The sequence below is a fragment of the Pezoporus flaviventris genome, unplaced genomic scaffold (genome assembly GCF_033815535.1).
Source record: "Pezoporus flaviventris isolate CSIRO_AGI_PZ_B2104156 unplaced genomic scaffold, CSIRO_AGI_Pfla_v1 ptg000031l, whole genome shotgun sequence".
Lineage (NCBI taxonomy): Eukaryota > Metazoa > Chordata > Aves > Psittaciformes > Psittacidae > Pezoporus > Pezoporus flaviventris.
The window spans coordinates 49,177,869-49,194,946 of NW_026892579.1; the positions used below are offsets into that span (position 1 = coordinate 49,177,869).

At 41.0% G+C, this 17,078-nt stretch overlaps 1 protein-coding gene across 2 annotated transcripts in view; it reads left to right on the forward strand.

Annotated features, from left to right (window-relative positions):
- EVA1A (eva-1 homolog A, regulator of programmed cell death) overlaps window positions 1–17,078 on the forward strand; it is a 203,721-nt gene that overhangs the window by 99,182 nt on the left and 87,461 nt on the right. For both annotated transcript variants that reach the window (XM_061460925.1, XM_061460926.1), the window contains exon 5: window positions 1,553–1,696. In XM_061460925.1, the coding sequence (XP_061316909.1) occupies window positions 1,553–1,696 (144 nt within the window). The remainder of the gene's footprint in view (window positions 1–1,552; window positions 1,697–17,078) is intronic.

A 17,078-nucleotide genomic window follows, 5' to 3' on the forward strand; every position in this document is an offset into this window, starting at 1 on the left:
AATGGGCAATTGCCACTCTCAGGCAGAGGCAGTGTGCTCCTGCGCTGGCGGGCAAGGCAATTTGTTATTATGGAGTGCAAACAATAGCAAACAAAAGAATAGGTGCCCTCTATGAAATCTTGTGCAGTGCTTAGAATTGATGAGTTTCTTTAACTGGACATTTGACAAAAAGACAATAAATCAGGATTGCTGTGTGCCAGATGTTTCCACTGGAACCTCTTGACACTGGGATCAGAAATACCCTAAGGAAGTTTTGGTGGTTCACTATGAAAATGCTCACATGGGGCCCTGTTTTGTCATTTGCAGCATATGAAATAAAATGCTGCCTTTGATTTGAGAAAAAAACCCTCTAGGCTTAGTTTTCTGTGGCTTTCCTGTCTCTCTCATGGCTTTTGCTGTTCTGCTGGTTCTACCATGCAATACTTTTTTGGGTTCATTTTCCCTTTCCCTGCCTTCTGATCAGTGACCAAAAGGGGTTTATAGTCCCTTATCTATATCTTTCTCATTGCTTTTAACAACAGCTTAATACTGAAGGAATGTCTTGTCATTCTAGCTTTCCCTTCTGCTTGGCCCTGGCTAGACAGTGAAAGCAAGCTCTCAGTTTAGCATGTAAAAGCTTGAGAGCTAGTCTGTACAAATCATTTTCACCTTAGTTGAGAAAACAGGCACAAGCCATCTGATAGAAAACAGTACTTGGCAAAACATTTACTTTTAGAGCTTTCCATATTCTAAAGTCCTGATATGAGAAACATTCCTACTTTCATGAAATAAACACACTTCACAGAATATTTCTACTTAGATGGTAGACGGTAACATAGTTATTCAATCCTCATTGTCCTTCTTAGAAATACATCTTCTAAGAGCAGACCATAACACGATCATGTCTGTCTGAAGATGGGGGCAAGAGATGGTGACTTGAGACAATTCTCCTGCATGTAACAAAGGCTAAACAAGCCTATTCAAACTCTCCCTATCTCTTCCCCTTAAAATGAAACAAGCTGCATTGGGTTTGTGTGGCAAGTCTTTGGTAGTGGGAGGGCTATATGTGTGGTTTCCGTGAGAAGCTGCTGGAAGCTTCCCCCATGTCTGAGTCTTTTCTTTTTTGATCCTTTGAAGTGATCTGCTGTTGTAAATCTTTTTACTTCTCTATGACTTTTTTTTCCATCTGTTAAAATGAAGATCCTGATAGCTGTCTTAGAGTCCTTTCAGATTTTTATAGAATAAATGCTAGGTGAGAAGGAAATAGTTTTATTACGAGTAGCCCTTTCCCTTTGAAAACAAGCTATCTTTTATTTATTGCCTTCTTTATGCCGTTGTATGGGGGTTTCTGATTCTTCGCTGTTCTTTTTGCTAATTTTCTTTCATCAATTTACAGTTTATTAGAGGTGTTTCAGGATCAGATATACCTTCCCATGTAAACACAAAGATGTTTCAATACTCATGAAAACTCGTATGTTTGTGCTCTCACAGTCTGAGTCTGGTAAATGTTTTTAGGCAATTTCTGATATGAATGAAAAAATACTCACAAATAGGTATCCCTTTTCCCTTTTAGAGTGTCAGTCGGCTACTGCTCTCCAGCTCATGATCAAGCGCTGTCATGGGAAAAGAAGATGCAGCATATATGCCAGCACCTATGAATTTGGAGATCCTTGTTACCCAGGCATCCGAAAGCACCTTAATGTCATCTACACCTGTGGTGAGCCATGAAATTCTCTTACTTTAACTCTCACTGGGGTATGTGTTTTATGAACAGTGGTGTGTGAAGAACAACAGGACTTGTAATCATACATAAAAACTGAACTTCCAGTTGGCTTCTGGTGATTCTTTGGTCAACAAGGGAAAGCTCTGTGGATCACCTGAGTGGTTTAAATCTGTCTCTTTTTCTACTTATTGGCTTGATAGAAGAAGCAGAAAACATAGAAATGATATTTTGTTAACCCATTCAACACTGCCTCTGCAAGGCAGGAGAACGTGGTGGTGAAATCAGTCCATGCAGTGGATGCTTAGATCCTGAATGTCAGCATCCTGCTGTTTCATCAGACTGCAGTGAAGTTGTGGTTATCAATAGGATCCTTATTATTTTATTCTGTATTACATTTTGAATGGCAGAATATGACAATCGCCAATCCATACTTATCCACGACATTAGTAGAAAATCACTCCCAAAATCTTCAGGTGAACACTGCAACATTTTCCTAACAAAATACTATTATTTGGAAAAACTAAAGAGTTGAACTCTCAGTCAGGAGCTTTAGTCACAGTGTTGACCAGACTCCTACCTGACTAGTCATCTTATTTTGCAATAGAGAAAAAAATTGTTCCTGTGTGAGCTCTTTGTTATGAAAACAACATCAGGTCTGCTTTTTCTTCCAGTGATGACATTTTGGTCATTTGCATCTGATACTTTTGAAAATATTTGCTTCAGGGTTTTGCTTATATAGTGGTTGCTAGGATCAGCGCAGTCTCTCTGTCCCTTTCTACATAACTCTGGAAAAGGAAATTCTGGTGCTATTTTGAGTCTGCTGAGCAGATGGGGGGGCATGTAGTAGAGGAGGTGCTGGCTGTGTCCTCAGACAGCAACAGGTCTGTGGGACAGTCTCTGTGTGTAAGTGCAGGATGCTGAATCTGGTAGACAGTATTTGAGATGGAGTTACTGTAGCATTTTGTATAGTTGCTATAGCATGGCGAATATACAGCACCTTGACGAGCAGAGGATTGATGCAGGAGCATCAGGCTCTGAGTTTCTGTCTGGCTGTTGTTTCATTTGGCAGGAGTGGCAGGAAGGTTAATGTTTGTTTGGTTATTATTTTTTCTCAGTTTCTCTGGGTTTTGGTTGAAATGCTGTAGCAAGAAGTAGCAAGGCTACCCATGCAAAGCCCTGTGAATTTTCTAGCCAGGAAAAAATATAAATATAAAAAAATCTCATAAAGAGACTGGAGAGAAGCTGATCTTCATGGGGATTGACAGAAATGAAGGCAATGCAGCAAAATAGGAGCTCCATAACTCAGAAATCCAGGGACAAAACAGAGCCCCGGGATGTATTTCCAAGAGAATATCTCCTTCAAAGGCCTCCGCAGCTTTATTCTGGCATTGTGGTCCAGTCTCAAAGTCCACCACAAAAGGCAGTAATGATCTCTTAATCTAACCTTGACTTTTCTAGTCATAGCTTAACTGCACCAGGAAATGAATTATGGTTGAAAGCACAAAATGGCATGATTTGCTTTTTAGTGGGTGAAATCTGCCTCATCCTTTGAAAGTAGCCATGGCTCCTTTTCAAAACCATGATCTCAGACATGTCTCTGAGCTGGATTTTGGGATCACTAGACATCTATTTCTCCTCTTAAAGAGCAAAATCCTTCAAAATGTGAAAACCAAATAAACAAGAAATCAAATTCCAGTCCCGTGTGCTTGTGCTGGACAGAAGTAAATCCTGTCATTCTTTAAAAACAAATGGCAATTTGATATTCTTATGGTTTAGAGAACAATTGCAGTGTAGAAAGCCTCCTGTTGGATGTCCCTGTTTCAGGTTTCCATAATGCTGCAGGCGTTATTGCTCCTGGTATGGTGTTTTCCTACTTTCACAAAGCATATGGGAGTGAAAGGGAACAGGCTTTGACTGACAAACGTGACCACACTTTCCTGTGACCTATATCTAGATACATATATCCCTGTTTCCCAGCTCTTCCGATTGGAAATACTTGATTACTGGAGCGTAGGATGCAGCTTTGCTGTTATTCATTGGAGAGCAGTGAAAGACAAGGGGTGATCCTTGCATAAGCTTGGGAAATGTGGTGTACAGAACAGGTTTCTCTGAGCATCACTTCAAGCATTTCTTGTTGCTGTTTGACATAGGTAACTTTATCACTCTCTGAGACCATTGTCATTCGTCTGACCTGTGAGAAAAATTGCAGTATGTTCTTGGCCAGTGTTACCAACCCACTGTGCTGCTTCAGAAGAGGTGGTGAGAGCAAGCATATTAATGAATGTGGAAGCATATGTAGGAGGGTTTTCATGCAGACCTTTCCCATGTGAGAAACTTTAGTAATTATGGGGATTGTAGGGACTCTGCTCTTGGTGCTAAAGCATAGGGAGGGCTGGAAAGAGAAGAATATGTCATCTTCTGTTAGCAATTCATGAAAGACTCTGTTGAGGGAGTAATTTATGAGGTGACAAAAGGTAGTACTGATTGAAAACTCATGTGAGCAGAAATCATGGCCCTTCTGCTGACATGGCCTTTGTGACAGGCATTAATGCTGGTGCTGGCTGTGTAGACCAATGACTAGTGAAGAGCTAGTGAGGCAACTTATCTCCCAGTCCTGGCAGGTGAACATCTGCAAGTGTTTCTCAGATCAGCACATACAGTCTGTTCTCCGGCTTGACAACAGGAGCTAAGCCATATTCTGGATCTCCAAGAGGTAAATGCATGAAGCAGCAGCTTTTCTTTAAGCATGTCCAAATTTTTTGGAGGTTCACTACTCTAGCCTTATGTTTTATTGGACATAAGAATTCCCGCCAGACATCCACAGTTTTGTTGGTGAATCTGGTTTTAACTAAAGGTGTCATCTAACCTTTTGCCCAGCTGTATTTTTTGTAATAATTTGTTGTAATTACTCCAGCCAGTGGGAGTGTCTCAAGTCAGCAGTTCTCCCTATCATGTTATATCCCCCTGCATCTTACTTTAAATGCCTGTTGGCATCAGTTAGCTGAGAGGGAAATGCTACAAGTTAGCATGTATGTACAAGATGATTGAATCAAGCAAGTAACCAGCAGCCCGATGTGATAGCGATCTCTTGTGTGCATTAGGGTCCCATTAGCCCAGCCAAAGAAACAGATGAAAAATCCTCCAATGTGAAAACATTCCAAACCTGAATCTTGGCAGGAGCTGAAATACTAAATTTTGGCCTAGAGCCAGGTGTAGCTAATGGGATGGTGTGGAAGGAGGGGTTTTCCAGTATGTGGGTCCCATTACCGCATTAATAGATATATTTTTTTTTTTAAGGAAAAGGCAAATTAAGTCTGGGAAAGCACATAACACATGCGTTTTCTTTCTGAGTGTGGGCAGCTCTAACTAGAGGGGGATTAGAAAAACAAAATAGCTCTGCCTTTTCTTTAAAATACCCTGAAAGTCTTAGAGAGTAACAGCAAATAAAAGAGTGTTAAGGCAACTGAGAACAATAGTGCAATAAAGACTTAATAGAAGTCTTTTTTTCTGTCTCTCTGTCTTTCTTTGGTATAAAGCATTGTATTTGTAGTATCTGTGGGTGCCTTGCTAGTGGTTTTGTACTTGCTGGCAAAAGTTACTGTGGTGCCAACCTTTTCTTTTTTACTTAATTGTCCACTTATTACCTTCAAAGACTCTCCTTAATTCTCTAGATCTCTTTCCTCTCTAGTACACTAGACTTGTTTTTTTGGCCTCTGCTGAAGTCCTAACCCATCAATGTATTAAAACCTGCTGAATTTTTTCACGTGCAAAAATGCCACTGGGATTCAAGGAAGTGTTTAAGTGTGTGCTTTATTTTAATACCATGCATAAATACCATGAAAGTTAAATATTTTCTCAAATGCTTCGTTGAGTGGGGATGAGGGGCTTGTCTTGTGTAAAGAGAAACCTTATTCTTAGCACCGAAAGTTGAGGGAGCAATTCAGAGTGCTTACCGTCCTGATCGCCAGACCGGCCTCCCTCGTGCAGTCAGTGGTGGCTGTAAATGTAAACCCTCTGCTAAGTACTTGCTGTTCTTTAAATACAGCATCACTTGAAAATGGCCTGATGAGAAAAAAAAGAAAGAAAGAAAAATGGGGATTGTGACTTTCTTTGTGTCTAGGTGTGTTTCAGAGGGTTAGCTAGGTCCTGTTAACTGGCGGCTTTTCAATGCCTTTGTTAGACATATGTTGGACAAAATGGAGGAAATGTGGGCTTGGATGTATTTTTGATGGGAATATCCATCGTGCTTTTAGATGTGTGTGTGCCTCTTGCTTGATTCGTGCTCAGTAGAAAGGGGTCATTGGGCTGAGAGCTAATGAACTGCCATCGTAACTCATAAATTTCTTGGCAAAATCCTGCAGTTTTGCCATATTAATAATCCTGCCATCCTGCTTTATGAGGCGATAAGCTGGGTCCCAGAGGCCAAGCGCTTCACATCCTGATGAGAGAACTGGACAGGTAAAGGATAAAGTATGAGCGCAGAGGACAGCAGCTACTGTTGTTTTGTAGTGTCTGCTGCTGCTGCTGGGAGACCAAACTGGGTCAGTGAGAGACGTTAGAGATGCTCTGGGGTGATGTGGGTGTGCTGACCTTTGAGTACTTGAGAAAACAGTCTAGCTTTTGCCAAAATGTTGTGTTTAAATACATATTCTATCAAGTTGGACTAGAGGCAGGGTCTGTGCTAGACAAGAGAGCTCTGAGGTGGTTACCCTCATAATGGTGATGAGGAGGGAGGATAAAGAGCTGCACCAATTCTCTCCCATCATTTCAAAGGGACTGTGCTCTAGTCCATTAGCTTCTGTGCAGTAAATCTATCAATGCCTCAGGCTAGAAGAATGTAATGGTCCCTTTTGCTCTTAAAATTTATGATTTCATGAATATACATAATGTATTTTTATCACTGAAAACAAATGATTTTTGTTGCTATAAAAAGCAGTGTCCAGGATCTGCCCTTTTGAAGGAGGGCAATGCAAGCAAGGTCTTGCTAGAGAAAGACAGAAACAGAACATACAATGCAGATTTCCTTTCTTCAAAAGTTGAAATAAAATTGATGTTTATACACAAATAAACATTTTAGGCAGCCTGGCTTTAGGGATACTAAAGATATAATGTTTGATAATATCTACTTAACTGGGATTCTTGTGTTGTACTGTGAAGTAGAACTCAGAGATATGTTGATTTTAAAATCACAGCCATGTAGTTTGACCTACCAAATAAATGAATAGAATAGAATTCCATTATGTGACCACATTTAATGTCAAGACACTGAGTTCAGAGATGGTTTAGAACATGTTCAAATCCTCTGTCTTATTTCCCAAGATAACAGAATTTTGTCCAGTAATTTTTGTATCAAGCCTATGCTTTTCTTCAAGCTATAGTGTATGTCTTAAAAAGCTATCCAGTCCTCACATAATGACTACAAATAATGGAACATTCATGAAGTGAGATTCATCTGACCAAGTTTAGACAAAAGCCATAGAGATTTATAGTGTAGACTTTCCCATCTGAGAAAAAAATCCTCTTACAGGTAATGGAGAAAAACAGCTGCTTTAGAGGCACAAATCATCTCATCCTAAAATAGGTGCCTGAAAGAGATGAACTGCATGATAATACCATTGTTTTCTACATACATCTATTGGTTTCCATTCCTACTATTTGACTGGTTCTCCACTTATCATAGCTTTACCTAGGTAAGAGCTGAACATGATGCTTATTTAAGTTCTTAGGGGGATTTCTTCCTTTGAACCTTGAGAAATTACCTGTAGCCACACAGAAGTGGTAGTGCTGAAAGAGTTCTTAAATAGCAGCTTGGTGTTTTGCACCTCAGCTCAAGGCTATATCAGTCTCCAGACCTGGGTTTGGAGAAGGATTTTCCTGTTAATTGGATTTGTGTGGGATTGAGGTCCACTTTCTACATTTCAGCCTTATAAATTCCCTTGATGTTTCTAGGAGCTAGTATGGGGTTTATAGCTTTGCTATCTTCTTTGATTGGCTTTCAGGTTTCTATACTTCTGGACTCTTGTTCTCAAAGCTGGATTTGTTGCAGACTGTCAGGGACAAGCTGGTGGTATGGGAGAGGGGGCAGAGTAGATTTTTATTGGTGATGTAAAATCCGTTGCCTGTTCCTGCAAGCAAATGGACTTGTTGAACTGCCTTTTACACATTTCCATCCAGAAGGAAAAGAAAGGGGCTTGTTTCTCCTCTCAGAAGAAAGGAGACCTCACTTTCAAAAATACTCACGCATCACAGAAGTTGTTTATAAAAGCACATGTCAGTGTAACTGAAGACTGCCCCATGATGGGTGAGCACAAAGCTCAAGGCTGACATTTTCTGACTTCTGAGGCTGTGAATTCGTCATCTTTGGTGATGTTGTCTTAACAATTTTTGTGGATGAAGTTTCCTGGATCTTAGAAAGAAGCGAAGAAGAAAACCCCTCAGTCAGCAAGGCTCAGATAATTTGGATTCATGGAACAGATCTGTTGGAGATCATGGATTACCTGAGGGCAAAGGCAAGATGCCATCTCTTTTGCTGAGCAGTACTAAAGTGAGTGGGGAACACACTTTATGAATGAGCTTGGGAGTACCTGCTAGTAACAGAGGCTATAGTAACTCTGCCATCCTACATCAACGGGTAATATGCTATACAGGCAAAGAACTGTTCAGGTTTAACATTAGTTATTGTACAAGAATGTGAAATGTGACTGACATGGCACAAACAGCCCTATTAGGCTTAAGACGAAGCTTGGTAAATTATGTAATTGGAAGCTGTCATTGTGCTGCTTCTGTTTGTCTTTGCTTATCGCACAACTGTAGCTTGATCTGAATCATACATCCAGAAGAGTCCAAAGATGTCTGGCCTGGCTGGCCCAGGCACAGCAACTCTTCAATACCAGGGCAGAATGAGCCTGTGTCTGACATTGATTAGGGTAAATAAATATTGTGAGGAAGCAGAGCTCTGCATCTTAGGTGGAGGAGGAGCAGGTAATGCTGTCACCTCAAGGGAAAGGCTTGAAAACCCTTTGATTCTTGTGGAGAAGAAATGGAGACCTGGAGATAAAAATCAATGCCTTGGGGATGGAGAGAAAGGAAGATGGGGCTGGAGGAAGCAGAGAGGCAGTTCAAAGGACAGCTTTTATGATGATCCCAAGCAAAATGTGCTGTAAGACAAGCCCCGCCTTACAATTAGACAAGTTTTGCAAGCCTGCTGCTGTGGTCCTCCATTGCTGCCATTCCTGGGTTACATATAGAGCTTCTGCTATGAAAAAAGAGTCCCGTAAAGAGTTAGCAAAAATACTTTACAACCCCTGACCCCCATTGTTCACAAGGTGTGTGCATCTGAGACCTTTATTCCTTTTATTTGTATTTTTTTTTGCTTGTTTCACTTTAGTTGATAGGGACCATGATCTAAAAATCACAGGGAAGAGCATCAGGGGCTAGCTGCATGGTTCCTGTGGAGTGTAAGGGGCTGCTGCAGGTCATTTTGCTCAGTATCCATGCTACTTCAGTCTATGGGATGCTGGAGTATTGATTGGCTGCAGGGAAGAGAGGTTAGACTGTTGTGTGGAGTGGGTGATGTCAAGGATGGGAAGGAGGCAGATGGGACTTTTTTTTTATTCTGGTATTATCCATATATTTCAAAAATCTAGAATTTCAAGAAGTGTTTTAGAATGGAGTCGGAGTTCCTATGGTAATAACTGTAATGCTAAACTGCAACATAACCCAGATTTTAAGATGTCTGGACATATCTTTGAGGTTTCTAAACAGATTTGCTCATTGAATGATTTCCTCTAATGTAAATTTGCGCATGTCCTTGGGGCTGAACATCAGTCTTCCAGCTAGAGAACTGGGGTGGCTCTGCAGGGGTCTGTCTGGCTGTCTGGAGACCTCTGTGCTTGAATAGGGAGGGTACAGCCTTGAAAGCATTTGTCATCTATCCATGATTTCACACCAGAAAAGCAGAGCTACCTGAGAATGATTGTGCAAGATGAATGTAATATATCTAAAAGAAATCTTTTGGAAAATCTGGAGAGAGATAAGTGAAGCAAAATTAAAATGAAATAGATTATCTATGTGGTGATTTTTCTTCTGCATTCACAACCCTACTGTACAGACTTTCTATTCTTTGACATACTGATTCATAGAATCATAGAATAGTTAGTGTTGGAAAGGACCTTAAGATCATCTAGTTCCAACCCCCCTGCCATGGGCAGGGATACCTTACACTAAACCATGCCACTCAAGGCTTCGTCCAACTGGCCTTGAACACCACCAGGGATGGAGCATTCACAACCTCCCTGGACAGCCCATTCCAGTGCCTCACCACCCTAACAGGAAAGAACTTCTTCCTTATATCCAATCTAAACTTCCCCTGTTTAAGTTTTAACCCGTTACCCCTTGTTCTGTCACTACAGTCCCTAATGAAGAGTCCATCCCCAGCATCCTTATAGGCCCCCTTTCAGATACTGGAAGGCTGTTATGAGGTCTCCATGCAGCCTTCTCTTCTCCAGGCTGAACAGCCCCAACTTTATCAGCCTATCTTCATACAGGAGGTGCTCCAGTCCCCTGATCATCCTCGTGGCCCTCCTCTGGACTTGCTCCAACAGTTCCATGTCCTTTTTATGTTGAGGACATATGTTGATTCCCTTAGCAGTGTTCTTTTAGAAATTCTGGCATGAGTAAGTGGTAGATATTTATAATTTTATTACTTTTTTACCTGGCAACCTCATGGAATAGCCTCATTAAGTAGGGTTACTGATGATTCTCCATGCCTGTCAAGACCTGCACAGGTTTCAAATATAGTAATTAACAGTAATGTTTCCAAGTATGAGTCTTCTTTACTGAAAAGGCGGTAGGCAGCCAGTCTGCCAGCCCCTTTCATGCAGGACACTGCAGGCTATAGCCAGAGGAATGTCTGAGCAATGAATGGCTGACCCTTCATTCAGCGATCACCCTAACTCCTCCTAATTGAGGTTAATGCCAAAAGCATTGACACCTTGATGCTAACCCATTAGTGCCTTGAGGCTACTGGAGATTGCTGACAGCTCAGTGAAAAACTCATTAGATTAAATTTAAAGGGGGCATTTGACACCATGACCAGTTAAGATCTGTTTGCATGGAACACATATATATTTGCCTTCACGTTTTGAAAATGTATCAAGATAATGCCATTTCCTTGCACCGTTTATAGAAGAATTCACAGCTGGTGTCTTTCTGCGAGCACGTGCACATTTCTCTGCTGTGCACGTACCACTGCCCTGCTGTTTTCTAGCTGCCCTCTCTTCTCTTTCTCCACTTTAATGTGAAGCAAACAGGAAATTCTATGCGATTTGGAAAATCCTTGTTCCTGACCATGAAAAGAGAACTGGAAGAGCAGGACGGAGAGGAGAAATAAATAGCAATTTTGTGAAAGCCACCAAAGTTACAAATGTGTGTGACCTCTGTGATGGGGTCCTGTGGTACAATCGGGGTTTGTGAGATGCTGCTGAAATAGAATAACAGTAACGATCACTCAGGGGTGTCTGTAGCCCATTGATGAAAGGTACATGGGCATCAAATGCGTATTTAATTGCTGGGAAGTGCACTAATGGTTTACATGATGTTGCCATGCCTACAGGTCTCGGTAAGGACTGTCCGGTTGTGCAATGCACTCGCTTACTACAAAACAGTCCCTACCATGAGTAATTTAGTGGTTACAAAAGCAGGGCCAGGCAGATTTTGGGAGAAAATATTAATCTCACTTTATGCATGGAGACAACATTCACACAAAAGTTTGTGTCTCGGGTTTGTGCTGAACCTAAAATCTATCAACATAACGCCTTACCTGTACATGCTTTCTCCCTATCTAGTAGCTTATTGCTGTATATTCTGTAGTGACTTTGTTAGATCAGTAGATCCATGCTTTGTTCTCCACGTGGACTTTTCACCACACAGTATTTCCTGCCTAATCCTTTCTTATATGAGATGAAAAGAAAGCAGCAGGATGTGGCAAGATTATTTCTCTTTTTTTCCTGTTTTGAACCTGAGCTATGGCTCCCTATGGTCAGACCAACTGTGGAGGGAGTTCCATAGCAGGCAGCTGTTAACAACTCTGCCCTGCATGGACTAGGCAGGGAGGAAGGTGTTATCAACTTATACGACTATGTAATATATAACATCAAATGATGGCCAACCGGGGTCCCTGTAGCCATGTGTAGCTATAGAGCATTATTCTTGTTCCAGTTCAAGTTCTCGTCTGGGAGAGGAAAAGTGATGGCTGACATTTCTGTGTCTTCCCACCACCATGGGACATGCCCAGGTCCAATTTATCATTGAATGGTATAAAAGAATTCCAGAGAACCACTCTTTTGAGCCTCTTTAGGCATATTGCATTCTACCTTGACTTTGGAGGCCTTTGGAGGCTTATTTTATCTTCTGGTTGTATGGAGGTCTTGGAATGGCCTTTTACAGTCTTTGCATCTGGCCATCGCTGTAGTAGTGATTAGAGGCATTTAGGAGCATTTTGATTAGTAGAGATCTCCCTCAAGTTCCTTAGGTAATGTCTGCTCAACACAGATGACCTCTTAGAGGTGGATCTCACCTTAAAGCGGGGAGGAGATTGACATGGGAGTTACACCCCAGCACTCTTGTTCTTCAAGAAACTTTCACAAACATTCATCTGGCATTTACTTTTCCTACCTCCATTTCATGAACTCCTTTTGTGCAAAGTGTACGCACCCAAATGGTTAATGCCCCTTCAGACAGACACTTCAAATACTGTTGACAGTGGCTACTTTTCATGTCCTGTTTCAGTCACTGTTTAGCTAAGCCATTCATGTTCAGCTCCTTTAATCTTGCCTCATAAATCAACCTGTCCAATCACCCAGTTGTCTTTTTGTTGCTCTTTTCCACAATTACCTATATCTTTTAACAATCACTGAGCAGGCTTATGGTTATTTTTCCCCTGGGGGCCAGCAGAGACTTACAGTTTCTTTGCCATATATTAGCAATGGCAGTTGTTTCAGCATCATGCAGTACCAGCACCACTACCTGGGGAGAAAAGCTGACTCTCTCTTCAACTTCAGTCCCAAGTATCCTGCTGCTCAGTATTTCACTTATTTTTCCTCATTTAGGTGAACTGAGCCAAAGAAAGTAGCAATTTCTGAATGTCAGAGTAGGGAAGCCTTTCTGCATGTGGAAAACAGGATCATGGGGGACATCATCAGCATCCCTTGCTGGCTGGTTGTGTTCCCAACCTTTCTGATACAAAGGCTTGGGGCCTTAAAGATGACTGATACTACATCATATAAACAATGAAGCAAATCCTACTAAATCCCTTTAGAAGATATTGAACTAAATTCCAAAGCCATGAGGCCACCCTGGGCCATCTCTTATCTTTGAAAGCCATCTCACAGCTGCCTGCAGAGACTCTGGAGGCTGGTTAATCCAAAGCAGATGGACCCTTGGTGTCAGTGCCTTCAGGGGAAGGAGGAAGGCAGAGACTTGGAGGTCTCTTTTTTGAACGGGTGTTACTCCATTTGGGTCCAAGACAAAGCCTCAGGGAGAGGAAGATACCTGGTAATGCAGCTCCATCTGCAGTCCAACAGACCTGTCCCCTAGCTGGTCAAAAAGTGCCTTAGCCTGGATGCTTATACCTCACAGTGATTCAAAGAGTGTATATCAAGGACCAGTCTGTAGATGGGACTTGCACTATCTAGTCCATAGATCATGTTTATTTGCTTCAAGCTTTGAAGAAATTCTTTAGAAGAAAAAACACCTCTGGGAACAGATAAAAAATTACTTTTTTCCAAGGGTACCTGAAAATTAAAAAGAAAATAGATCAGTTCATAAAAGGGCAAAACCCTACCATGTTTCTTCTCCCTCTTTCTTACCAACAAGTGTTGTGTCACAGTAGGAACTGTAGTAATGGGACAAAGGGTAATGGGTTTAAACTTAAGAAGGGGAAGTTCAGGTTGGATATAAGGAAGAAATTCTTTACTGTGAGGGTGCTGAGGCACTGCAACAAGTTGCCCAAAGAAATGGTAAATTCTCCATCCCTGGCAGTGTTCAAGGCCAGGTTGGACAGAGCCTTGGGTGACATAGTTTAGTGTGAGGTGTTCCTGCCCATGGCAGGAGTTGTTGGAACTTGATGATCTTAAGGTCCTTTCCAACCCTAACCATTCTATGATTGTGTGATTCTAAGTGTTACCTCTATATTTGGACAAGCATGGTAGCCAGCATGGCTCAGTGGATAGCCACTGGCCTAAGACCAAAAGGCTTTCTTCTTAACCCTGATTTATCACCATCTCTTTTATACTGGGCAGTCACTTGGCTTCCTCCTACCTTGTGTGGCTAGGCTGCATGTCCTAAGGCTGTTTGCTCAGCATCTGGTGTGCGAGAACACCAGCCTCATCATCTCCCTTGGGGTTTCATTTTATGCATTTAGTGCAAACATGACCACACAGATGTGATGAATCTCTGTTTTCAGATCTTACAGCCACTGTTGAACTTTATTGACATGGAGCTTTGGAAAGATCATGCGTTAAGTTCCTGTCTGACATACCCATTGTTGTCACGATAATGCACTCAGTCAAGAATTCAATGACTGTCTCCCATTTCTCTTTCATTTATTTGTTCCCTCCGGAGTATTTTTATAATTCTTATTACTATGAAGACTAATGTTACATTCTCTTCTCTCCTATGTTTTTTCATTGAAAAAATCAAACCATCCAGTTCTACCCTGGATCTACATGATTACATACTAACACACATTTTTTAATGTTCTGTATATTGATCAAAGGGTCTGACTTTGCTACGTGAAAGCTGTACCTGATTCCCACAAGTAAGAAAGGCAAATTTTCTCCTCTGTGCTGTCAGAGATTACCAAAAACTTCTGCAGATGCCTTGGGTTCTGGTGAAGAATGGAGTATAGAATGTCAGTGCTGTGTTTTGAGAAGACCAAGCTATGTAGTAAATTGGTGTAATGTAAATTTTCTGTCAGATATTTCTTAGCCTATTACAGTATTAACAAATGGATTTTCTTTCCTTCCTCACCTCATTATTCTTTGTCCCCTAAGTTGTGCTTAATTAAATCTGAGGGTGCCCTGACAGTAGAGAAAACTTAAATGGGGGAGGCACAGATACTGGTTTGTATTTTTTGTTTTTCTTTCCTTCCTGGTCCCGTTCAGCTTTGTCAGGGTAGTGATTTTCTCTTAAGCAACGCTTAAGCATATGTGCATGTTTGCATTTAATTTCCAGATGGGGAGGCATAACTTCTAATAACAGTGCAAGTTGCACTGTTATAGATCCTGATGGCTGACTGACTCACCTTCCTTTTGTAGCTGGCCAAGAAACTGCACCCCATTCCCTGGGATGCTGACACACTCATGGCTGAGCCAGGCTTTTTGACTTTCAAGCTAGACTGGTGCAAAAAATTATTTACCTGTCCCAGACTGCAAAAAGGTTCACCAGCTCTTTATATATACGAGGCTTTTGAATTCAGCTACATATGAACTACTTCACTTGTTGGCATGATAGCTCTTGGTAAATGGGTTTCTTGAAGTCTTGAGCAGATTTTATGTAAGGAAATGTATTTAATCATTAGCACTGAGATTTTGGTTAGGGAAAAAATATTTTCCTAAGTGAAGGGACTTGTAACGATTCCCCTGTTTCTCTGTAAGCACTCTTCTGCAGACTTCTTGGAGGGAATGTCGCGTCTCTAACTGCATCTCAGGTGTTTTGGCCTGGCTTGGTGAGCCTTGTGTTTTCCTGAGGGACCTTACCGAGTGAGTTGTAGATCTCAGTGTAGCTGGATCCAACCTACAGATGCTTTTGGAGTTCAAGATTAAAGGTTTGGACTAGCAATGGATGCAATCTGGAGTGTAAATAGAGGGATGGAGTACCGAGTGTGTAGACATATTGATCTGAATAGGAATGCAGTTGCAGATAGGTATGTTATTAAACATGTTCTAATGCTGACCAGATGTAGCCATCTACAGTCTAATCAGCTACATATGGACTAGATACACTGGCCTCCCTTTGTAGTCAGTATATGAAAAGAAATCGTCTGTCCTAGGTTGCAGTTCATTTCATTTTAAAGTCGATATCTCAGGTACCTTGTGAGTGCTTATTTCTCTTTTGTTTTTAGAGGAATCTATGGTGACCAGACCAAGTGTGAGTATCTGCATTGTTGACATCTAAAGTTAGGTCAGATAATTCTTACCTTGGATATGTTTTCTACAAAATTAAATATTTTAATTACTATTTGTCATTCTTTTCCGGAGTCTACAAACCTTGTGATGCTTAACTGAAGTTCTCTAGCACCTCATTGATTATAAGTTTACTAAATAACTTCAAATATTTTTTAAACTTCCTAGTCTTTGAAAGTTTTATGTCTTATGATTAGAAAAGACAAAAATTATGTATATAGTTCAATAATACCTGCTTTTGGCAAATAATGTCTCTTCTAAAGAGTTCTAAAGAGTTCAGTGGCTTTGAATCCAGTTTTGCAGGATGGGATTCAGGTTTTGATTCTGATACTGAATGTAGCAGTCTAAAGGTATCAAAAATATTGCTGTAGCCAAGGAAACTTGGTTTTGTACTGACTAGATATCTAAAGCTCAGTAGCCCATATATACGCATATACTATTATTTTAGACAATTTGTTTTATTTATAGGTCCTGCCTAATATTTGCACACTCTCTTTGATGTTTCAGCGTAGGGCTTTTCAAATGCCCTGGACAACCATGTTTAACTGGATCTGGGGTATTTGACCAGCTGAATTATTCTCAGATGGCAAAGACCAGATCAATGCTGACAACAATGGAAACTCACATATCCAATACCCATGTAGACACGTATCTTGCAGACACCTATATTTCAGACACCTAAATGTGAGTGTCTGAATCCAGTGCTGACCCCTCCACATTACACTGTGCAAAAATGAGGCCCTGGGAAAGGTTTATCTTTTCTCAAGGGATGCAGTGGTCCTGATATAGTTTCATTGCTCTGGCAGCTGTCCCTGTGGAGGACAGCAAGAATGCAAGAGATAGAAGGCTGGTGTTGCTATTTATTTCTTGTTTTTACCCATTTTTGAAAACAACAGATCCCAAAAATGGACTGGCAATGTTATCCTCCTTATGGCACAGAAGAGCAAAGAGCCTCTTCTCTGTTTTGAGACATTAAAAGAAACCATTTCCTTCCAGAGGACATTTCCTTTTCCCAGTTAGTGATTAAAAAAGAAAAAAATTCCCATTCTTTTTATTCAGTGGAAACTTACCCAGCTCAGAAGCAATGGTTTGGGGTTAGGGCTATAGTCTGTAACACTGAAAAAACTATATTTCCCAACAAGAGCTGCTTTGAACCAAGCCAAGAATAACAGCTTGTCCCACAGTCATAACTC